The sequence below is a fragment of the Diabrotica undecimpunctata genome, chromosome 6 (assembly GCF_040954645.1).
Source record: "Diabrotica undecimpunctata isolate CICGRU chromosome 6, icDiaUnde3, whole genome shotgun sequence".
Classification (NCBI taxonomy): Eukaryota; Metazoa; Arthropoda; class Insecta; order Coleoptera; family Chrysomelidae; genus Diabrotica; species Diabrotica undecimpunctata.
The window spans coordinates 23,312,329-23,338,668 of NC_092808.1; the positions used below are offsets into that span (position 1 = coordinate 23,312,329).

The window sequence follows — 26,340 nt, forward strand, 5'->3', positions numbered from 1 at the left end:
TGTAAACGAAAATTCTTGTTGTTTATCTGTTTCATTTTTGTTTAATATAATGTGTTCTCTAACAATATTTTCATCAATGTTATCAATGCTTTTATCAATATAATGTTCTGTAATACTAGATCCAGCAAGCTCGCCATAAAATGAAAAAGGTTAAACTTTTTCGCTAAAAGCTAATTTGGCTACGTCGTATCGATCTTCAGAAGTGGTAGCAGGAACGTTGCAAAAAGATATATTAAAAATGTGTGCAATCGCAGCTTGATGCTTGAAAAAAACACCCAATCTTCCAATTTTGCAGCAGCAAAATCCTGTTGCTATATCGACTTCGTAAAGCACACTATTATTTTGCTCACTGGGAACTTTGTATAAATTTTTAGATAATTTATTTAATTGTTAATGTTGTAAATATTTAATTTTTTCTAATTGCCTTTTAAGGAGTAATATGGGAGCTGAATCTATACCATTTGCAAAATTTCGAAGCCGTCTTCTATAATATTATTCTAAGGCAGTACAGCTAAAATCTATTATAGCTATAGCATTAGAAGCTTTGTTTCTATGTAGAACTATGTCTTTAAATAGCCTTACTGATATTTCACTGAAATTGTTGGTTTGCTGGCCATGTGTTGATGCGTCCCTATAAGCGAGGCACCAATCTTCCTTTCTTTTTCAATATTCAGTAATATATTTCTTCCACTGCGATTTTTTTCGTATTTGTAGCTCTCCAGCTTGAAAAATAAATACTTTTATATTCATTTAGCCATTTATATAATGTCTTCTTCATTTCTAATGTCTACTCTGTACTTATTTTTATTAATAACACTGTATTTAAAACTTTTTGGCAAATCAATTATGTAAATAAACAAAGATCTAAACAGCACGTGCAAGTATTTAAAAATGCCGCGAAGGCGAAACATTCATACACATATATAAAATGTAGTAAAAGAAAGAAATAATGTCTCGCTAATGTAAACCATTCCATATATGAATTTCGCACCAAAGTAACATTTCATATACGTGTTTGGCACCTCTCCGCCTATTGGTTGAAACATGCCTTTGTGCCGCAAAGGACCAATAGAAAAGTCCTAGATGCCAAATACATATACGGAATGTTTAGATGCCTACCGGACAGAGGGTACACTCCGTTAAGGTGGGTACCTTTAAGAATTACACCAGAATTAATTCTTTTTCATTTTTTTTACGATATATATGATTAAAAATAAGACTCAGCACAATTTTAATCCGCCACCCCCATCCCGTAATTTTTTCGTTTTTATTTTTTGTTAGGTGGGATGTAATCAATTTAAAAATTTCAAAAAATTCACACGCATAGTTGGGGCTTTTACAAAGCATATCTATTTTTATATGTCCGTATAACCTAAAAATGCATTTGTTTTTTTCGATAAAAGTGTATAATTATTTTTGGAGATGGCTGCAGGTCTAACTTTTTTTATTTTTTATATTTTATCAAAAACTACATTTCAGATATTTCCAGATTTTTGTTCAACATTTTGTTAGGTTATATATAATTGGAAGTAACTGAGTACTTTAGGAAGGAACTTGAATATATAGAAAACTTCAACAGAGAGAAATAATTCAGAGCATTCTTTAAGACAGTTAACATCAACAGAAAAGAATTTAAGGCAACCACAAGCCAATGCAGAAGTCAGAATGGTGACCTATTAACAAAAAGGAAAGATGTATTGAATAGATGAGTGGAATACTTTAACCAGGCACTTAATATAGAATATAGAGGAAGAAAAAGGAAACCTGGAAGACGAAAGATATGAGGTAAGGGGAATAGTCGAGAGGGAATAGGAACCACCAACGATTCTTAAACAAATCACCCGGAATAGATAATCTCCCAGCTGAACTATATAAAGAAGGTGGCCACGATATCATAATGGCATTACAGCAGCTTAGAAAAGAAATATGGACACAGAAATCCCTCCTCGATGATTGGAAATTGAAATACCATCCTCCACAAAAAAGGAGAAATCTTTTAATGCTCTAACCATAGAGGAATTACGCTTCTAAATGCAGCGTATAAAATATTTTACTATTAGTACTATGTCACTGTATGGCACCATAAATATGCAGAACGGATAGTAGGAAAATACCGGACTGGTTTCAGAGGTGGTAAATCGACAGTTCATCAGATTGCAACCCTGAAACAAATTTTAGAAAAAAACACTGGAATATGGCATAGATACTCATCACATATTTATAGACTGCAAAGCAGCCTACGACTTTGTGAATAGAAGGGAAATGTTCAAAGCAATGAAAGAGCTAGGAATACCAAATCAGTTGGTAAATTTTACAAAACTAACTCTTGAAAAAGTTGAATGTAGAGTAAGAATTCAGGGGGAACTGTCTGAACCTTTTAAAACAAATAACGGGCCGCGCCAGGGAGATCCTCTCTCCTGTATACTGTTCAATCTGGCTCTGGAAAAAGTAATACGTATGTCACAAATCATAACCATTGGGTCAATATATAATAAATCAGTACAAATCCTTGCCTATGCTGATATCAATATTTTGGGATCAATCTTCTCCTTAAATCCACAATTATATTGAGAAATACAAAAATAAAACTCTACAAAACAATAATACGCTCAGTCCTAACATATGGTTCAGAGACCTGGACTCTAACAAAAAGTAATGAAAACGTTATGATGTTTCGAAAAAAAGTACTAAAGCGAATCTATAGCGCAGTGAATGAGAATGGAGTGTGGAGAAGACGATACAACTTCGAACTTTATAGAATATACCAGCAACCAGATGTCGTAAAACATATTAAGATAGGACGTCTGATATGGATATTGCATGCAATGCGGATGGAACAAAATGACCCAGCTAGAAAAACGCTCCTTGATAGACCCATTGGTCAGAGAAGAAGAGGAAGACCCAGAACAAGGTTCCTTGATAACATCGATGAAGACATGAGAAATATGGAAATACGTGCTTGGCGTAGAAAGGCGATGTATAGGGTGGAGGCTAGGACCCACATAGGGTTGTAATGTCTTTTTCAGATTCTTAAGGGTTTTTGTGAATTTTTGCAGTGTTAATCATAATTTTTTGAACAAACGGATATAACCTGAATTATTTTTTTCATTTTTTTACGTTTTATGTCATTAAAAAATAAGACTTAGCTTAATTTTAGCCCGCTAACCCCCTTCCCTTGTCCAAAAACGTCATTTTTTTCTTGTTTTTTAGGTGTTTCAAACAATTTAAAAATTTCAAAAAATTCTCTATTTTTATCTGCCTTATGTTTATTAAATAATTGATTCTGCCATTCTTGGGTATTTGATATGTCTTGCACTATCGGTATTTGTTTTCGTAGGACATATAAGTTATTTTCCATTCTGCTCAAGGTTTCATTTCTGATTTTCTTAAAAAAATTCTACGATTTGAGAGTCCTTATTGTACGTAATATATAAGGTATGTTTTTTTTTCACCGTGAAATTTTTCTTTGAGTTTTGGCAGTTGGATGTATATATATATATATATATATATATATATATATATATATATATATATATATATATATATATATATATATTAAACTTAAAGTTAAGATTAATATTATTATAAAAATTAATATTAAACTCACCAGTCTTCCGAGTTGAACCGCGTCGATATCCATTTTGCCGAGCTTTCGACATCCTCTCTGATGTCTTCTTCAGGGCTTCCGAGGTCTCAGCCTCCCGAGCCCCAGACATTACTACACTCACTAGTCACTTCTAGTTCACTCACTAGTTCACTACTGAGTACTAGAAGTGACTAGTGAGTGTAGTAGTGTCTGGGGGCTTTTGAAGCTGAGACCTCGGAAGCCCTGAAGAAGAGAAGAGGATGTCGGAAGCTCGGCAAAATGGATATCGACGCGGTTCAACCCGGAAGACTGGTGAGTTTAATATTAATTTTTATAATAGTATTAATATTAGCTCTAAGTTTAATTGTACCAACCGCGGAAATCTTTCCGAACATATATATATATATATATATATATATATATATATATATATATATATATATATATATATATATATATATATATATATATACATCAATCATCAATGATGATCAAACTGAATGAAATGATACGAAATAATAAAAAGTTTTTATTATTTTTATTTAATTTTCTTACACTATCTTCATTTACAATATAAAAAATAAACCAACACCATTTTACCACTGATTTCATACAGGATGTTTAAAAGTTAACGTTATTTGTTGCACTAAAATAGTATGAGTACATGATTGAAAGAAATAACGTAAATATTTATATTAATTTGAAATTTTGAGTGACAAAATATTCACTGGTTAATAACTTTTGATGAAGAACTTACTATCAGATATAAAGAAGAATGTAACATTACTCATATTTATTAAGGAATGCGAAGAATTATTAAAACACTCACTTAACTGTGATCAATAGATATAACAGATAGGAGAGTAAAAGTAAAATAGCAATATTTATTTTCAAAATCAGTCAAAACCAAATACAGGCTAATGTGTTTAATACAACTCATTAAATTTCTTAAACAACCTGTACAATAAAAATTTTCTTCCGTCGAACTATAAAAAATGACATTTTAGTATACATTTTCGAAAGAAAAATGCCACTTTTTTAGACATAATTTTTTTCGCCAGCTGGCGCTGCTAATACGACGCTGAAACCGTTTGGATTCAGTTTTTAGCATGATTTACAATTACAGATATGTGACAGTTTACAACATTATTATAGATAATAATAAAAATAATGTTATTTTTTCCCTTTTTTCATTCACTAAACATTTTTCGATAATAAACATTTACCCAAGTTAATTTTGCGCAATAATCAGAAAGACTGACTCGGGAAGATCTTCACTATTTACCAACTGACACTTATTGCAGAGATAATTTTTATTTGAAAATTGAAATTTAACTTTCTTATTGCTTACTATATTTACTTTAGTTCAGCTTATCCCATCATTTTTACGATCTTGCTTGTTAGTGGGTTAATATTATCTGTCACATTTTATTGTATACTCGTCGGCAAATAGTCAAGATAATGAAACAAAATACATCTTGGGTTTAGTTTAACATAGTTAATAATTATATTAATTGCAGAGAAAAAGGTATCTATATTAATCTCTAATTTGTTAGATATTCTTAACGTCGACGGAAAATGTAATACACATTTCGGCGAAAAAGAATCTATTACCATTCATCTTAGTTCAGGAAATGAAGCTCGAAAAAAGTTAAAACCTCGCAATTTTTTCGTCCTGCATGGATTGAGTTGAAATTTTAACAGAAGGTAGGTGATAGCCCAAGGATCAAAATCTATACCGAACCGAAGTGCGCTGAAGGGTTTTAGGGGTAAAAACTACCCCTAATTGTCAAAAATTATAAAATAACATATTAAACCTGAATATGGGTAAGATTTGGTTTGAATTAGTTAAATAATGATTATTTTATACTTTTGAATAGAGTTCCATCATATTTCAACCCTTAAAAAGCAACCCTTGTTAGAGGTTAATGTAAGAAAATTAGTAATTCTAAAAAAATGATTTCGCCTTGGATCGATTTGGATAAAAATTTGGATTTAAGCTCAGCTCACCCTCTGCTTTATAGTTTATGTCATGCCGATGAACCCTGAATGTTCTTAGGGGTGAAAACTACCCCTAATATTCAAAAATTGTAAAATAACATTACAAATCTTAAGATGAGTGAAATTTGGTTTGGATTAGTTAAATAGTGATTTTTTTATATTTTAAAATACAATTTCATAAATTTTCAACCCTTAAAAATCAATTGTTATGAGTGCTATAGGTGAAAACAATTTTTTGCCAAAATTTTGCAAGTTTTTAACTTTTGAAAATCACCCTTTACAACATTGCAGTTTTTATAAACTAATTTAATAGATATAAATTGAAAAAAGTAGAATTAAATACAAAAAAATTTATCAACATAAAAAGGCACCATATATTCTTATACATTTACATAAATAGTTGAAAATATTTACATTTATAGGTAAAACAATTATAATATTAATTTTATTCGTCATCAATTACATCTTCATCGTGATCTATGTCATCCTCATCTTCTTCAATTATTGGTGGACTATTATTGCACCCTTCACCTGAGCACCCAGAACAAGTAGAGTTACAGTATAAATCAACTTTTCTGCACCCACATGAAACGCCGCATCCTTTTTTGCATTGGCAAAAAATAATTTTCAAAAGTTCATCGGATGCAGGTTGTTTGTTCATGCGTACGGGTAATAACAAACCATCTTTGGAATACCATCCCCAATCTGTTGCTCTGATATTTTCATTGCCAAGCCACTGTTGAATTTGGTAATAGCATCTTTTTGAATGCTCATCTAAGGCATCAACAGTGGGCAGAAGGGATGATAGCTTAACCGCACAGTTTGTCGTTGTAGCTTTGATGAACTGTTCGTGCCGCATCTGCTCGAGAAAAGCTTCCAAATCTTTTATTTTTTTAACTTGGTAAGCTGCGTGTCTTTAACAGTTCCGTACAACATTATTGCACAGTATCTGCCAGCATCTAAAATATCTTCAAGCTTAGCAGTACTACTGTAAAAAATTTCGGCATGTTCCCTCATGTCCGGTCTTTTTGAAAATTTCAAAAAATTTTTTTTTTACCTTTATTGTAAAAAGCAGATACAGTATCACAGCCAGTAAAAGCATGGAAAAAGCTATTAATTTTGAACTATCTGCGTACCCTATTTCAAAACTTTTAGATGAATATAATGTAGAAGAAGAATTTTGTTTCCCAAGTTTGGGAAAATAAATATCTTTCTCTATTTTTTCTAAATTAGCTCTGGCTGTTAAGATAACAAGGATGTCGATATCTTCTGCTACAATGATTTTTTGTAAATCTGACCTATCCTGAATAGCCAATTCAACGACTAGCCCGTCAGCTTCACCTTCACTTTGATGGCATTGAATAGATTGATTCTTGAATTCCGCTATAAGTAGTTGCAGAAATTTATTTTTATTTTCATAATTTGAAAAAAATATATCTTGGGTCACAGAAACAGGCATGTTTGGTGTGATCTGGTAAACTTTACAACCTTCATTTTTAACGATAGAGTGTTTCTTCAAAAACGATTTTGTAGAGGGTTTTAAGAGCTACAAGGATCTGTGAATTAAATCTTTTTGGAACCCTTGGTTTTTAAATGGGGTGAGTTTAAAGGGCTCGAAAAAGATGGTGCTTGATCGTAAATCGATGCTTTAAACGGCTATATCTCGCCAAATATTCATTGTACAACAAATCTAAATAAAGGAAAATTTTAGTCATTAAAAAAGCTACAATTTTGTACATTTTTATTTTTTTCATATATTCAGTATTTTCGGGGATATTTAAAAAAAGAATGGTAAAAAATATGAAATTGTAAATCGTTTCTCGCTTTAAGCTGTACTTTTTCTAAAACTAAGCATTTTAAATGGGTCAAACTTCTTGGACGTATTAACAATACATGTACAAAGAGAATTGCAGAAGGGTGAAGATCGATTTTAATTATGGCGGTAATTAGGGGGTTGTTTTCATCGATTTTTTCGTAAAAAAATGAGGTATTGACCTTATTTTCATCATCTCACTTAATTTTTGAGCTAGAGTCTTTTTTTTATGATAGGTCTATTTATGCTCTTTAAAAAAGGTTCTATGAGTTTTCTTCCAAAAATGCATCATTTTCCCGATATTTGACTTTGAATCTTTCAAATTTGGCATTTGAAGAAAACCGCTGAACATTGATAGGCCGTATTTCGGTTCTTATTATATCGCAAAGAAATTTTAAAAAATGAATTGTATTTGTCTTTTTAAAAGCTACAAATTTGTTTTCTACAATTTTTTTGATAAAATGCATCATTTTTGAGTTATTCGCGAAAAATCGATTAAAAACGTCGATTTTTTCGTCTAAAAGTTGTTACTTTCAATCGCGAATAACTTGAAAAATATCAGTTTTACAAAAAAAATGTATAGAACATTTTTTGTTTAGAATCACTTTTTTAATCGAAACCTGTGGTTAAAATGTAAAAAAAATTTTTCACCCCCGAGATGGGGTGGCAACCACCCCCAAGGCTTTGGCGCACTTTGGTTCGATATAGATTTTGATTGTTAGGCTATTAACTACCTTCTGTAAAATTTCAAGTCAATCCACGCAGGACGAAAAAATTGCGAGGTGAAATGCTTCATTTTCTGGACTATCTACTTGTTTGCCAACTTTGGACTGAATAGAAACTCTTTCGATATAAATTTTTCTAAACTAAGTATTCATATAACAAAATAATCTAATTTTAATAATAGTTTTTATCGTCAACCGTCAGAAGGGCGTAACATATTGGACGAGATAGCCATAAGAAAGAGGATACGAAACAGTTGATACAGTTGTTATTGCCAATAGCTTGCCTAAACTCTGCAACTGATTGAAACGCAACGAAATTGTAGAATGCAGCGAGCGTTACGGCATCCTTCGTTAGAAAAACACATCGACATTTTCGAAATGTACCTGTATAAGAGAATAACTAGGGCAGTTTTGCATTCGTTAGGTGTCTCTTTACTTTCTAACAATAAAACATGATACAACATTCCGTAAATAAATTTTAGGTAAAATATTTGTTTACGGTTGCAGATAAAAACTTGTATGCGCCATGTCAGTAAAGTGCCTTTATGGAACTCGCCTGTGAGTTGCGTCGTTCCTTTCGTTATATTATAGACTCACAATCTCAGTCTCGTTCTACTAAATACCACTTTACTAGCTTGGTATATGTTGCTATAACGCTGTTACAATCCCATGCCTAAAAAAGCGAAGGATTGTGAAGAAAAAGAATATTATACTGCCAAAAATTGGTTGATCTAAGGCTAATAATATTTATTGTCCTGAAGTAGTATCAAATTGATAAACTAGGAAAATTGGCACAAGAAACATAAAAGTTTATTTTTTTTTAAATTCCCACACCTATTTGAAAGATGATACAACGCTTTATAGCTTTAACAGTCGTACAATTGAATACTCCTGACACAATATCCAATGAGAATAATAGCAAAATTTTTTCCTGGTGTTTAAACATGGCAATTTTCATAATTTTACCAATTTTATTGATTTAAGTATCAGTTCGAACTCAGTTCTAAAAACGAAAAATATATATCCTATTTTTATAAAATTCGTCCATATTGCATTCCTCTTGAATGGGGATAAGGACTGTTTCTCAGGCTCGGACTATCCCTTAAGAAGATTTTGCTGCCAAATAATGATCCGCTGGTGCTGCTTCCTGAGAAGAGGCTTCGTGAATAGAAGACAATTCCTTTTCCGTCTCTTTTTGATTTTATCATGGAACATGCGGTGATGATAATTGCCAAAAAGAAGATGAAGCCTAGAATGCAAAAAGCTGTAGCCATTTTATCGTGAGAGACGCAGAATGTCCGATCTCCGGGAATGTTCATGAATGAATACGACACTGGACCTGTAAAAATAAGTTAATGTTAGTTTTGACAAATTGATACAGCTGGTCTCGAGAAGATGATCACCTAAAATATTTCAGTTCTGAATTAAGCAATTAAGGTGTCTTTAGTACAGACACGAGCAAGTTTTTCATCGGCACTCATCTAAAGGCGGACTCAAACGAGTCGTGTACTTTGCAAGTACACAATTATTTGCCTAGTTTGCAAGTGTACGAGCTTTTAGATTGCGATGGCCAGCAAGGCGCTCACACGACGTGTACAATTCACAAGTATACGAGCGTGAACAGACGCAGACGTGGCAAGTATACGCAAGTATTCTTAAAAACCTTGATAACTAAATTAGTGGTGTGACTGTCAATATGGCTAGAGGTCGTCCGGAAAATCTCGTTGTTTCTTCCGTAGCTTTTGTTGTGATGATCTCTGCTTATTTAATTAAATTATAAAAAAGAGAAGTAGATGGTGGATGGTATCCTTAAATAAAAGTCGGAACAGGTAAATACCTGTATTTAAAATTAACTACAACAGTATTGTAGATACAGAAACTGAAAAAAATATATAATTTTTTTTCGTAGATACAGTGCCACCCATATGTTGCAGGATTTTAAACGAGAACCTTTGGGCCATGTGGCCATTAGCGAATCTTTTTTTTCTTCAGTTCATTTCATTTTCATTTAGGTATAGTGTACTAGTCTAGGCATCATTAACTGCATTACGATTTTTATGTTCTTTATGTTTGGTCATCCAAATGACTGGCTCATTTTTATAGCTAATAAAAATTAAGAAACTGCAACACAACGTCATTTGTCCACTCTATTTCAATTAAAAAAAAATACACACAAATAAAACTTCTGTGCGCCCCTGAGGACTTTGAACTTTGAAAACTAAATGAATAGTCGCAGTAACTGCCAATTATTTATACATTTCTTTTGAGCGCCTATGCAAGTATAGACAAGTACGTACTTCGCAAGTGTACGAATAATTGTGATTCCATGGCAAATATATATACCCAAGTTTCAGTCCGGCTTTACCTTGAGTGAGTTTGCACGTAAATTCGCGTAGTGCTTAAGCACATGTCTGTAGATCGGTAGCATATTGATGTGGATTACAATATTTGTGTTACTCGGCTAAAACGCCGTCTACACTCTCGATCGAAGTTCTTCGGACTCTTTGACTCGGACGTAAAAAACCGACACAAAACGGAAGTAGAACGAGTCGAAGCGAAGTCACATGAAGTACCTGTCTACACTCTCGTACTCGCTGCACTTCGATCAACTTCGCGAGTAGTATAGTGGCCGCTTAAGTTATGAATGCATCCGGGGCATCAAACTTTTTGGTTTCGACTCTACTTAAGATCAGTGTAGTTCGGTCAGTCACGTAATCACTGCAAATTCAATGTCACTGCGGCTATGTGTGGCTTGTGTTTCTGTAATTTTGCTTTGTTGGTAATATTTTTTAAATTTTTGATCGTTACAATGACAAGTAAAAAACGTATAGTTGATTGAGAATATCGTGTTTTAAAAGATGAGGAAATAGTTTTTCACACTTATTAAGGATAAATCCGTGTGTTATTTACAATGAATCTTTAGCTGCATTCATTTATGAAAATATGACCGAAGAATAACAAAAGAAAAAACAAGTCTACTTAAAAAACTGTCAGTTTAGAAAAACTTTTTAAAAAACAAAGCTGTTAGCTCTATACATGCCAGTTGTAACATTAAATATTGTAAAAGATATTGTTTGATAACGAATTGAATTTGTAAATACTTATATGCTCCAAGTAGGTATATGATATTGTTACGACAGTTCCTTAAGATTTATTCCATATAGAAAAGCTTCTTTCACGAATAAGAAGAAGTATTAAAAATCTAGAATGTCAATATGCCATCGAAATACCCCGAAATGTCTCGTAAGGTCTGGAATGTCAGAAAATGTATATACACAGGAAGTTGACAGTTCATGTAGTAGTAGTAAATTAAGTTTTTGAATAAGGTAGGTGCGCTAAATATTGCCACTGTTCCTAATACTGCCACTCCCTATATCACAGATAGTATGGCCGCTGCAAGTAAGTTTTTCCCGTTGACCCTACGCAAGATATATTCAAATTTTCTGGATTTTTGTAAATAAGATTATGTAACTACACTCCAGTAGTTCTTATTTTGTGAATTGTATGAATGATTTCAAATGCAATTTTTAGTTTGGGAGTTTTTTTCTGCACATCATTTGTTCCTAATATTGCCATCGCTAATAATTCCGAATATTGCCAGTGGCAATATTGGGGACTAAATATTAAACTCTTTTGCAGAATGCAACGGAAATGTCAATCAAAGGTGTTGGCAAAGCTTACAACCTTACTCGCTGAACGCTAGGTCTTCATCACAGAACACAAAACCTCGTAAGAAAGCTTGGAAGATCACCGACGTTGTCTGCAGCACAAGAACATGATCTTGTCGAAAGAATTCACCTATCAGCTGAGGTAGAAATGCCTATTAAAAGCAAGATTCTAATGAAAAGTGGGTTTTCTTACGCTAAAATAAATCAGATACCAAATCCGTTTTCTAGACTCGAATAAAGCTGGTAGAAAATGGCTTAAGTTATTCTTGTGAAATTTTTCTCAAAAAATGAATAAAACAATCGTCGATGATTACTTTCATAAATTGAGAGATAGCATAGAAAAATTAAAACTGTTTGATCACCTGGTAACATATAAAATATGGACTAAAAAGGATGCAAATTGACAATCCATAAGGAACAAATTATTTTTGCTAAAAGGGAAGAAAAACGGGTACATTTAACCGCACCCGAGGTTGGAGAAAACGTGTCAATTGAAGTGTAGGTTGCGGAAATGCGCTTGGTCAACCTGTACCACCTTTTGTGTCTTTTAAAGGCCAAGGGTTTAAACCTGAATGGTCTGATTACTTGCCCCTGGCTCAAAAGCTATTGTTACAAATAAAGGTAGTATGCCATGCGAAGCATTTGTTTCATGGCTTGACCATTTCTCTTCATTCAAAAAGCCTGGTCCTACCCTACTAATATTAGATACACCTAAAAGTCACCTAGATATTTCCATAGTTGAGGCAGCTAACCAACGGACATAACTTTATATTGTCTTCCTAGCAACACGTCACACGAATTGCAACCTATGAATAAATCAGTATTTAACTTTTAGTTATAGTTATAGTTTTTAACAACAAACCCTGACAAGACGAGTACCAAAATGAGGTTTGGCGACATTTTTTCTCGTTTGGCTAAAAGCAATGACACCGTCAAACATTATCTCCAGTTTTGCAGTCACCGGCATTTATCCGTTTAGACTAGACGCTATTCCTGAAGCTGCCGTTTCACCAAGTTTATCAAGTGCCAGATAAAACTATTAACCAAAAAAAAACTGGTAATTAATGTCTCAAGTAGCGAATCATTACCAGATTTTAGTCTTCACGATAACTCACTTGACGATGTCTCTAGTGAAGATGAACTTATAAAAAGATCTAAGAGGAGCAGCAACTTTGAAGATGACAGTCCATTAATTAAATTAAAATATAAACAGAAAGGCAATACGATTACAAAAGAAATAACAAAATGTAATCCGGGGTCTAATTAAGTAACAACTTCTAATTCTAAAAAATGTTTAAACAGTTTTTTTAAAGATATTTAAAGAGGTACTTGAGGAATCCAAGGATGTTGTAGAGGTGAATAGAGTAAATATCAACAGCATCAGATACGCCGATGATATGGTGTTGATTGCAAATTCTAACTTGAGTTTACAACGATTCACCAACAGGATTAACTTGATCTGCCAGCAATTTGGTATGAAAATAAACATTAAGAAAACCAAAGTGATGTCAATCCGAGAAAATCAAAATGTACCTCAACCTTGCACCATAAACGGGCACATTTTAGAACAGGTCAACAAGTTCAAGTACTTGGTCCTTCAATCCTGATCTATAATAGAACAGGCCAGAAAACCTTTCGAAAAAATCAAGAGACTGCAATACAAATCGATACAACTTGAGAAAGTCGACTACGTTTATCAGTATGCTACGTCTGGTCGACTCTTCTCTATGCAGTTGAAACTTGGACCCTCAAAACATCACGGTAAATAAATTGGAGGCGTTTGAAATGTGGATCTATCTGAGAATCCTCAAGATTTCATAGACAATCTCACATCTTAAACGAAGAAGTGCTGCAGAGAATAGGCAAGGAACGAGGACTTTGTAACACAGTGAAAGCTAGAAAAACATCATACCTAGGTCACATTCTGAAAACTAATAAGTATCAATATGCTCAACTAATAGTAAAGATCGGGTAAAAGAGAGGACTAGAAAGGAAAAGACTATCGTGGCTAAATCTGACAATGGACAGGGCTAAATTTTGAACAGCTAATAAAAATAACTGAAGACAGAGAAGAGTTTGCAATTGTAGTAGCTTTTGCAATGTGTTATTGTTCTGAGGCCAAAAAGATACCGTATTGCTCTTTTTTGTAATTTAAAAATAACATCAGATTGGGCAGCTGTACTATAACCCCGAAAAGGAAAGCCATATCGAAGATGAGACTCAAATAAAGAAAAGTATGTTATTTTGGAAGATGCTAAATTGATTTTCTTCGAAACTGATCTTATTGCATAGCAGGCTGAGGCTAGTTTGTTACTTAACAAATCGATATGAAGGGACCATTTAAGGTTGCTGTTTATAAAAATAAAAAAGAAATTTTAGAGAATTAATTATACTGATCTGGCTGTTATTAAGAAGTAAGGGTTGAAGAGCTCCTTTATAGGATAATGCTAATGGATACAGGCTACAGAAGACTGTATTAAGTGCATATCATGTGCTGAATGGTGGCATGAAAAGCGCAGTGCCTACGCAGGTTTTGGATCTTATAAATGTGACCTATGTTCATAAAATTACGTGCGCAATCTTACAATTCTAAATGCGTACTTTTAAAAAGCGGTTTATAAGAGTGCGCAAAAGCACTTTTTTTTAGTTTCACTTTTTTTAATTAAAGTAATAATGTTTAGTTCGCAAATTATAATTGATTTTGTTGTTTATGTATCAACAGGCTTAAATAAAAATAAATATACTTTCAACGAAATTGGTTTGGATTTTACACTTTTCTTGAAGTACTCTACCCTAATCCTGTTTTCATTCATCACCCCATGTGCTAGTCTTTCATTCCAGACTTACCTTTTATTATCTTAATAATGTTACAATATTTACAAACATTTTTTTAATCACAAAATAAATAATGTATTTGTGGGTAGATGCTTTATTACTTACCTTAAACCAACAATCTGCGCTTTGGAATTTATTATGACAAGTCTGGACATTCTAAAGTAACCAAATTTAAGTATTTTACAAAAGTGTTCTAAATTGGGTGCGAAAGAAGAGGAAAAAGAGAATAGACAATTACCAGTGCAAATTTATATTTATATACAAAAATGTACAAGTATCTATTATATACAAAAACAATGGTGAATTTATGGAAATAACTATGTACACATGCTGTCCAGTTGTTGTTCCTCCACTTACCGCTAGATTCGAACGAGTCTTTGGCTCGTAAATCATCAATTTCGGGTGCCAGTACTTCCACACTATTAAAAACTTCCAATCTGTCAAGAATTTCTCCGTCCAGTAAATCTGAAAATCCTCTTCCACTTCTATTATTTTCATCTGATAATTTATCGTTATTGCAATTTACCTGAAACCAAAAGTTTATTGAGTTAAAAACAATTCTGAAAAGGAGATTTTTAATGAACAAAAATATATACTTGAATACTCCAGTAGTCAGAGAAAAAAATACCATTGAACCTATAAAAATTAAACGAACAAGCTGAATTTTGCTGAGAATGTCAATTTTGGGACCTCAAAAAAGATACAAAGAAGTTTACTACTTTTACCTCCCGGCTTTACTGTAAAACGACCCCTCGTAGGGGGGAAAACGGAAAAAATCATCGATTTAGCAAAAATCTGTACGCCGCAGAAAAAAAAATGTTTCAAGTAAAAAATGAAGCTGAGATAATTTTGAACAAAAATGTTTTTAAGCACTTTTTGTGTAGAATGAACTGTTCTCTCAGAAACAATGCTTTAAGCGACTGGTGATGTTGAATGTCAATTACGCGCGAGTGTCATTGATATTTTTGTTAGTCGTTGGATACCGTCGGTGTTAAATAGCTTTATGAGTTCAGCATATGCATTGTAAGGTCCAGGAGCTTTGTATCTTTTAGTTGTGATATTGTTTTTTCCACTTCATCTGATGTGATTGTTAAATGGTCATTACATATGTAAGACGGAGGTTGTTCGGACCTATTATCATCAAAGAGTTCTTGTGTATATTTGATCCATATGCATATTTCTTGATTTTTATCCGTAACGATCTTCCCCTGGTGATCTTGCAGTTTGCTAGCTGTGTTGGATTTTTGAACACCATGTTTTTATCTGGTCTTGTTTAAGGTTTCACATATATTCTGCAGTAACTCTTCTGGATCATATGTTTGCAACATGTTACTTACCTTTTCTAAAAGAATCCGTGCGACTGTCTCTTTTGTTGAGGATAAGTCTGAGAATAGTCTCCGAAAACGTGTCTATGTGTATAGATACCTTTTGAATTTTGCTGCAGCAGAGGTGGAGGCTATTTCTTCCTTTTTTTTTTAAGTGAAATCTATATCTTCTCATTTCTGCGTCTCATAGCTTTTTTCCTTGCTTCTAATCTAAGTAGGTAATATGTTTTCTTTTTTCATGACATTTGGGGTGCTTAGAGTCGAAATAATGCAATTTAGTAATTTTTCTAGATGTCATAATTGTTTGCCATGCACAAGATAGCAATTGTGAGCAATTTCGAGACGTTTGTTCTGGATTCTGACACCTAAGCGTTTAGGTTTTAAATTATCTGAATATCACTCATCACTCAGGATGAATGTGAAGACTGGCTCATTTAAAAACCAAGACAAAAACATATTACTATGAAGAATACGGTCAATATTCGTCATTACTTTTTCTACCAAAGGTTAAGACATACGTTTCATTGGGTATTATTTGGGATCTTTCTAATGCAGTGTAATATAATTCTATTTTTGTTGATAACTAAGTTGTAAGCAGTTGTGGAATCATCGATCACACAAAACTGAATTACAGCCCTCATATAACTTTTTGATACATTTTCGATGATAAATATAGTTTCATATCCTTTAAAAATACTTAAAAATTACTATTGAACATGACTAAAAATATTTTTGATATAGGTAAGCGGAACAAACACTTTAACAAATAAAAAACGGTAATAAATTTCATTGCATTTGGAAAGATGTTACCTAGACCCTGATATGTTTTCACTAAATAATCATAGTAATAACTAAAACTAAAATTCAATATATTACCCTTGGACATAATCCTTTACACAACTGTAGTCCACAAGAAACGTGTAATGTATCTCTATCAGGAAATTTAAAGGCCGGAAATCTGGTAACTGCTTGTTGGTTCTGCATCAAAGCGATCGGTCTTATTGGACCGTACTGAAGAGACGGCATCAGGAACTCATCTATAGGACATCCATTTTCGTTTAAAAGTTTTTGTGAGGAATCACCTAGACCATCATGGGCAAGGCAATCTACTACACGCCAACCAATACCAGCTGCAAGAAATAAACATAGATACTATAAAATATAAACTAAAAATACAGATCATCACAGATATATTTATTGATATCAAAGATATATTGACAAAGGAAGGAAACATTTTAGCAAAATGGTCCAAGGAATGCGAAACAGCGAAAGAATGTAAGAAAGTAGGAAACCACAAATAAGGAATTACTATTTGAATCAGCATGGAAAGAAAATGGCAAAGAAAAAAAAAACAGAATATTTAAGATTTTTCCTTGCATATATATCTGTATCCGTGCTCTTTTCACGTATCTCGTTTGTTATTACACAGTAGTGTAATATCAAACAATAAACACCACAGAGACTTTAAGTTACTTTCTTTATAACAGTTTTTATTATTATTGATTATATAGGAATATAAGCAGATAGCCTACAAGAGCTAGAACAGGTAAATTCATTCTACTACTGATTACAGAGGTTGTTTGCCAGGACCCTACTCCAATTAATCAAATGACAACTAAAAATGAATAGTTCTATTCAATCTAAAATTTCTACTACTAATGATACACCAGACTATTTATTACAGCGCAAAAATAAACCAGTATGTAAAGTGTGTAACAGTGTTCTAACGGTAAAATATTTTTTAATACAGTGTCCCAAATATAACAGTGATCGACGGAAATATGGTCGTTTTTTTAGATGTATAGAAATGTAAGTTGGTAACACTTTTTTAACTGTTGGCCATTTTGACAGCTGTCAAGTGATTTGTATTAAGTTTGGTTTGGCATTTCAGCATGAACAGGCTTGACGCCTAAACAACGCTTCCAAATTGTACAAATTTATTTTGAAAATTGTGGTTCTGTTCGAAATACGTATCGCGCACTAGGTTCATTTTATGGTCAACATAATAGTCCATCAGACCCAGTAATTCGATTAACCATGGAAGGTTTTTGCACCACGTTTACTGTAAATAATAATATGCATCCACAGACACGTCGTATTGTGCGTACAGAACAAGTTGTTGCTGCTGTAGAGCGTAGCATACAGGAAGGCCCGAATCAGTCTATCTGTCATCGTGTACAGCGGTTGGATACCTGTCCATCGACTTATTTGTGGAAGATTTTGCACAAAGATCTTGCTTTCTGTGCTTACAAAATCCACCTTATGCAAGAATTGAAGGTACATCATCACCTAGCAAGGTGTAGATTCGTAGATTCGGTGAGTGGGTCCAAAATCAGGTTGCCGTTGATTCCGATTTTCATAAGCGAATTTTTTTAGCGATGAAGCTCACTTTTGGTTAAATGGCTACGTCAACAAACAAAACTGCCTTATTTGGAGTTAAGATAATTCTTAAATGTATGTTAAGGAACCATTTTATTTAGAAAAACTGACTGTTTGGTGCGCTTTATAGTCTGGTGGAATCACTGGACCATACTTCTTCCATAAAAACGATGCTAACCAGAACGTTACAGTCTATGGTAACCGCTATAAAGCCATGATTACTGCCTTTTTCATTCCCCAATTGAACAAACATGATGTGCATGAGCTGTCCTTTTTTTTTTGGAAATATCATATACCAGAAATCATATTTAAATTATAATTCCCAAAAGATTATCTTTCTAATAAAGTCAATTTCATGTCAATTTATAAAAATCATCATTGTTTTATTCCATTTTAAAGTTCTATATGTCTAAAAAAACACCCTTTATAACACATCCGACTCCCTAAAAGATACCCTAGAAGAAAACACAGATACTCAAAAGATATTTTCTTATCTTAAAGACTGCCAATTACTTCAAAATATCAAAAACAGACATTGTAATATACCTACATATTATAAACTTATGTATATCCATTATTTATATCAACTGTCACATTATTCTAAATACGCTAATGACACACCGTTATTAAATTCATTGTTAAATGCACAAAATTACCTGGCAGCGTTGCTTTAATACTTAAGGAAGCCGTTTCTCCAACTTGCAAAGTTCCAGAGGTTTTCTCGTCGTTATTCTCTGGCACAATTTCCATCCATGCTCTCGCTGCCGATAAAGCTTCGTCTATTTCTTCATCAAGTTGTTGTCCATCCAGTTCTTTGGACCAACCTTCCTTTTTCATTCTACCAACCCTAGAATAATATTTAGAAATATTAAGCCCAACCATTAATTAAATCTTAAAACACAAGTGATAAAAATCGAAACCTAATATAAGATAATAAAATAAAGAAGGAATGTTTTAATATAACTGTGTGTTTAAATAATTCAGGTCTTGTTATAAAAATCTAAAAAATATTCCAGTTACATCTAAATATGTATGTCACTTTAATGGCGAAGGTAAATCAATTTGTTTTGCTGTGATATTGATTTTAAATAAATCAAATAGCCTGCTATAGGTAGTCACAAGCTGTTGAGGCTGTTAAAAGACTTTTAAAGCGATGGGAGATTTAACGATCTTTTCTATGACTTTCTAGTTTGTAAATGCAAAATCTATTAAAAAACGTTTTAATAAGAATAGAACGATAAAAATATATAGGCCTATAGTTTAAATTATTTCTTATAAGAATAAAATGAAATTTAACCTAGATTTACTGACCCTCACTTTTGGTGGTTCAGATATTGTGTATACAAAAAGGATCTGATTTATATGCAGGCGTGTAAAAGATTCGATCCAAATTGTTTGTTTTGTACCGAACATTGTATTTTAATGTCACACTGAGTTAGTGCCAGGGATAGTCTTCTATAGATTGTCTCAAAGTGACTAGTCTGTACAGGGTAAAGACACAACATCGATGCCATACTGCTTTGCAAACTTGTATTAAAATAAGCGTCACTTCTTACTACTTAGCCTAATCCATCTTTTGTGTTGAGGGTAGCTTAAGTACTAATGCCCACTAACGACCCTGCCTGGCTTCCTTCTGTCAGTGGTTCTCAAATAATATTTGCTAAAACATACTTGGGTTAAATTAAAATAAAGTAGGAATTAAGAAATGCCTTTTATTTATGTCACACAAGAATTGTGTTTTTAATTCTACAGTATGTGCTAGCGATACAAACCATTTGTTTATAGATTTAAATAAAATCGAATAAAATAAAACTAAAATATAAAGAAACATTTTATTTATGTATTGTTCCGTTCAAAAGTTAAGGGGGTAAGGACTTTTAAAAACCGCACTGCATATGTTGGCAATAACAAAACGTAGAAATATCCGAAAATAAAACTAATAAATAAGTTAAAAATAAAAGAAGTCATTGTATTTAATTTCGTATATAAGTAATCGTAATTGTACATCATTATATTTAGTTCCTTTTCCTGTCAATCGTTGTCACATGCTTCACTATCATCATCATCAATATTATCGTCACTGTCATCACTTATCTTAGTTATTTATATTTATAATAATTGGTTCGATATCATCCAACAAATTGTCAATTTCCCACATTTTTTTTTCTGTTGTTATTACGTGGTTTACGTAGTTTTTCCATTTCTCTGGCGTAATGACCTGGTACGCTGCTGTAATTAAATTTCGCATTTCAGCTTCTTTAAAATTCGCGTTGCGTCCAGCTATATACAGTTTCACTTCACTCCAAACCATTTCGATGGGATTGAGTTCACAGTGATAGGGTGGGAGTCTCAGAATCTTCACATTGTGCTTTTTGGCAATATCTTCTATTATGTACCTGTCATATTTTGCTTTGAAGGCCTTGACTACATCAAGTAACTCGCATTTTAGTTAGTCTTCTTCAAAAAATAGGTCCTTTGACAGAAGCCATTCTTGAATATGTTTTTTTAGTGTTGAACTGTTGGGAATTTGTTCTGACTTTCTGCTGTGATAGGAGACATTGTCCATTACCACAACAGTTTTTTCTAGCAAATTTAGCATTAAGTTATTTTCGAACCAACCTTCGAAGGTCGGTCCATCCATTTCGTCGTGGTAGTCCTGAGTATTTTTCTTTGCCAAAAACGTGAGCTCTGCTCCATCAACAAATCCACTGGTAGATCCTGCGTGCAATTAAACGAACCGTACACCACGAGCTGTTGAAGCTTTTAATCCTGTTGTCAGACCACGAACAAAAGCATAGCGATAAGATGTAATTGTTTTATCAAACCATACTTTTTTCACACTGTGCCTGATATTTACCCAAGATTCATCCAAATACACTATGTTGTATCCTTCTGCACGGTATTTACGAATTGCGCGTAAATAACGATGACGCCACGAGATGATTTCTGGTTTTTCAATCAAAATTGAATTTCTGCCACGTTTTATAAACACAAAATCCATATCACTCAGCAAGCGATGTAGCGTGGCCCGTGAAAAGTTGGGCAAGGCCAAGTTGGTCAAGTTGGTTTTTGGTGTTTATTGTTGGTGGTATGTTGTCACGAAAAAATTGATGAACTATTCTACGAATTTGGCTCCTGACACCTTCATCGTACTTGTTGTCACGAGAATTACCAACCTTTCGCTTCTTGGGCCTGCTCTTTGGAGATTGTAATCCAGCAGGTGATGAATATTCGTGTCGTATGCGAAACAGAGTCTTTTCGCAAACACCACTCATTTCTGACACTTTCCTAATTACACTTGATACAAAATCGTTGTTATCCTGATTAAGATGATAATTAATAATATTCATTAGTATCTGCTTCTCTGAAAGTTTCAGAGCTTTTCTACGTTTCCATTAAACAATTTCCTCCATTTTGCTGTAAAAATTCGGCTTCAAATATAACAATAGCCCACAACAGAAAATAACAATAACTGCCAACAGCAAATCAAAACAACAGCCACCAACAAATAATAACAAAAACAAAACAGTAACAGTACATCCAAGATGGTACAAATAATCGTAACTCGAATATATTTACGCGCTCCGAAGAACAAATAAAGACTAATTAAGGCCCTAGATGTATCAAGCTTTTAAACATATTCTGTACAAGAATTACTCTAATTGCTTCTTAATTACTGAATAACTTAGAAGAAAGTGTTTGCAGTTGATATCAACCAAAATTACAAATTCCTTACACATTATGGCAGTAATTAGCACCGCAGGGACATAAATAACATTTTAAATTTGGCAGTTAGTAGAAATTACCGGAATTATTTTAAACTTTGAAACAAATGTTTATTTAACGCACATTTTATTATACTACTGCTACTAATAAAAGATAAAAGTTGATAAGTTACTATTAGAAACTAATAATGTATAGTATTATGTAAAATTATTAGCAAACGATATTTGTAAATTACATAAAATTGTACGTGAGGACTTGTTGAGACCTACTGGTTTATTCCGTTTATTTTGAAAGATAGACAATAGAGAACGCCATCGCTCACTGCATAAAACTGGCAACGTCTTGGCGAAATTCCCATAAGGTTAGCATTACATATCTTACCCTGTACAGACTAGTGACTTTGAGACAAAGTATGGATAATCTTTTTCATATATGAACGGCTTTGAGTTAATAAAAATTTGAGAGATTTATAAACTAATAAAAAATGTTAAAAAGATATTTAACGAAAATTCGACTTTTTTGGTATAATAAATATAATACAGGGTGGATTATGAAAGAAATATACACTGTGTCAGTTTTAAAACTTACAATGGGCTATATCTCACGAACAAAAGCTGATATCGAAAAATGCTTGAAACCGTTTCTAGGATAGTAAGGGGGAACTAAAATGACATGACAGAGAACTCACCCCCATCAACCCCCTAGGCCCCACCCACCACAACCAAAAAAGTTTAAATTGCGAACCCCTACTTGTGATACAACATTTAAAAGACTATAAAAAAAATGCTATCCAATGGTATAAATAATAATCATACAGGGTGAAGCAATAATTGTGAAACTTTGGCGTTAAATGAAAAATTTAATGAGGTTTTTGTTGAACTACAAATGTGTTAAAAATGTCAGTTAAGTAAATGTTCAAAGTGGGTTCCGTTGTTTTGTAAACAATAATACAGCCTATTTTCAAATTCTGCACGAACTCTGGCACATGTTGTCCTAGTAATAGCGCTTAATTCTTTCTCGCAATTCCCCAAGTGACACAGGTTGAGTTTTATAAACAACTGACTTGAGGTAACCCCATAGAAAAAAAATCAGGTGACGGTAAGTCTTTTGACCTCGGTGGCCACTCAATAGGACCTCTCCTTCCAATCCATTTGTTCGAATAATTAGTATCCAACCAGTACCTAACTAGAGCTGCATAGTGAGGAGGTGCTCCATCTTGTTGGAAGTGCAGAAAATCTTCGTCTAGAGCTAGGTTGCCTCGATCGTCCCTTTGGTTATCTAATTCATGCACAATTAAAGGTTCGATGGTGTTTTCCAGTATATCAAGATAAATATCGCCACTTAAATTGCCTGGTATGAACAAGGGGCACAACATACGTCAAATAACTGTCAAAGTTAAACTTGATAATTAAAAGTTCTCCTATTAGTTTTTAATAATTGTGTGTATATTAAACAGTATTTAATAGTTATATTACAATTAATAAGTATTCAAGATTCCCATTAAGGTAGCCAACGGAGTGGTACAGTGGTTAACGTGTACGGAGTGTAAATAGCTCCCCCCTAAATGGGGGAAGCTTTAAAAAGAAAGACGCCGTTAGGTGTAACTATTAACCAGACAATGAGTGCAATTAACTCTAAAAGTGATGCGGAGTCAGGAAATTATTTATCGGTCCCTGTACAAGACATGGATACCACTTTAAGTTCTGAGACAACAGCTGAAACCAGTCGCCAGGTCATTAGTGATAAAGAAAAGGATATTTATAAACAAAATAAAACACCTAAAGTTTTTAATCTAAGAAATGGAGATAAGTATAATTTGAGTAATATTTGTGTTTTTATCGAACGAAAAAATATTGAAAATGCCGGCCGTCTTCATCCCTTATTTGTGGGAGATATCTTACACAAAAAACTAAATGTTAACAATATTAACCAAATTAGATCTGTTGGAAAAAATAGAATAAAAGTTAGTCTAAAAACATGTTCTTATGCCAATGCTTTAGTAAACAATCCTCTTTTATCAGAAAATGATCTTGTAGCGTTTATACCAAATCATTTATTAGAAATTAAGGGTTTGATAAAAGATATTGATACTCAATTCGATACGAAATATATTTTAGATAACATAAAATCTCCTTCAACAGTAGTTGATGTTAAACGTACACATCGTAGAATAGAAAAGGATGGTGATATACAGTATGTCCCCAAAAAAACCATTATTGTAACTTTTGAAGGGAACACTTTACCTAATTATATTTCAATAAATAGTGTATATTTTTCGGTGGAGCGGTTTTTTAGCAGAGTTACACAGTGCTTCAGATGTCTACGCTATGGTCACATTTCTAGGCAATGTAAAAATATTGAAGAGTTATGTATTAAGTGTAGTAATGTAAAAGCTGAAAATCATGTTTGTCACGATTCAGAAATTCGCTGTTTATATTGTAAAACAAATGACCACGTTTCTATTTCAAGAAAATGTCCTCATTATGAAAAACAACGTAAAATTAAGAATGTTATGGTTGAACAAAATATTTCCTTTATTGAGGCAAAAGAATATTGTGAAATGTCTTATTCTGGTATATCTGTAAACAATAGTTTTTCTATTTTATCCAACTCCAATTTTCCGCCTTTACCAGCGATTGAATCTAAGTCTGGAAATTCTAACTCCCTTTTACACTCAAATTTTAAGAATAATAGCAATTACGTTTTGCCCACCCATCCTACACGAAGTCCTACCGGCCATAGCAATAAAAAACGTCGAATTTCTAATGACACTCCTCCTCCACAACCGATGTTTCCGTTTCAGTTTGGCCCTAATCAACCACTGCCTCGAAATAATAACCCACCAAATTATCAAAATTTAAATAACAAAAACATTGTAAAGTCAATTGCAGATTTTATAGTTGAATTTTTAAAAGGTATTCATACCATTGAAGATATCAAAAATTTGAATAATGATTTAATTCAAACAGGAATAAATAAAGTGTTGGAGGACACATGTAAAAAGTAACCTTCACTCCATTACCAAAGACATTAAATATTTGTCAGTGGAATGCACGTTCTGCTGTTTCGAATAAAAATAGTCTAATGCATTATCTTGTAAATAATAATATTGATGTAGCAATAATAAGTGAAACATGGTTTAAACCCAAAAAAGTATATAGTTTCGTAGGTTATAATGTAATTCGTAAAGATAGACAAGATGGTTTTTCAGGAATTTGCATTTTGGTCAAAAAGTCGATTTCACACCAAGAATTAAGCATAGTTTCCAATTTTAATGTCGATCTTCTTGTTTGTGGTATTAATATCAAATTCAACAATAAAACTTTAAGTATAATTTCCGTTTATAGGTCACCGGATATTAAAACCAACACAACTGATTGGGTAAATATTTTTTCGCAGTTTTCAACTCCATGTATTATTGGTGGGGATTTTAACGCGCATCATGCTACTTGGGGATCCCATAAAAACGATACTATTGGTAAACAACTCATTGAAGCAAGCAATAATTGTGATTTTGTAGTTATGAATACTGGCGAACCCACGTGTATTACCCGGCCAGGATGCAATGATTCTATGATAGATGTTACCTTTTGCTCCTCGGACGTAGCTAGTGATATAGATTGGGCAGTTTACTCTGACACACTTGGATCGAATCATTTTATGATAAAAATAACTCTTGCAAGGCAGCAAATTCCGCAGGACATCACAATTCCGCGATATAGATGGAACCTAAAAGGAGCTAATTGGGAACAATATAAAGAGTTTGTGGAAGACTACTTTTATAACTTTACTGATGCAGAATATCCAACCACCAAAGAAAAATATGCATTCTTAATCAATTGTATAAATAATGCGGCACAAAGAACTTTAAAAGAATACAGACCGTTTAAGTGCAAAAATCGAACACCTTCACCTTGGTGGGATGCAGAATGTGACAACATAATTTCTGAAAGGAAACATGTACTGCAAGTATACAAAGCAAACCCCACAAAAGATAATTTTCTTGCATACCAAAAATGCATGGCACTTACTAAACGAACATTAAAAGAAAAAGCTAAAAAAAGTTGGATTGAATGGTGTTCCAATCTCAACAAAAATACTCCAACTAGCATGATATGGAAACAAGCAAAAAAAATGAATCGTAAAACAATAAACATTGGTAAGCCACATAATGATGATTTAATAGATGAGTTTTTTAATCATGTAGCTCCCCAGACTGTTCCTTTCACTGTAAATATCGAACATACGATCTTAGATAAAAAACATTTTTTGGCAAATAATT

The 26,340-nt window shown here is 33.0% G+C and overlaps 1 protein-coding gene across 1 annotated transcript in view; it reads right to left on the minus strand.

Annotated features, from left to right (window-relative positions):
- Positions 1-6,720: 6,720 nt before the first annotated feature.
- Positions 6,721-26,340, minus strand: part of cyr (cypher) — a 50,829-nt gene continuing 31,209 nt past the window's right edge. Inside the window, exons 4-7 of the mRNA XM_072534457.1 lie at positions 18,989-19,179; positions 16,830-17,083; positions 14,986-15,154; positions 6,721-9,464 (exon numbers count right to left, since the gene is read on the minus strand). Coding sequence (XP_072390558.1) covers positions 9,157-9,464; positions 14,986-15,154; positions 16,830-17,083; positions 18,989-19,179 — 922 coding nt within the window. The 3' untranslated portion in view covers positions 6,721-9,156. The remainder of the gene's footprint in view (positions 9,465-14,985; positions 15,155-16,829; positions 17,084-18,988; positions 19,180-26,340) is intronic.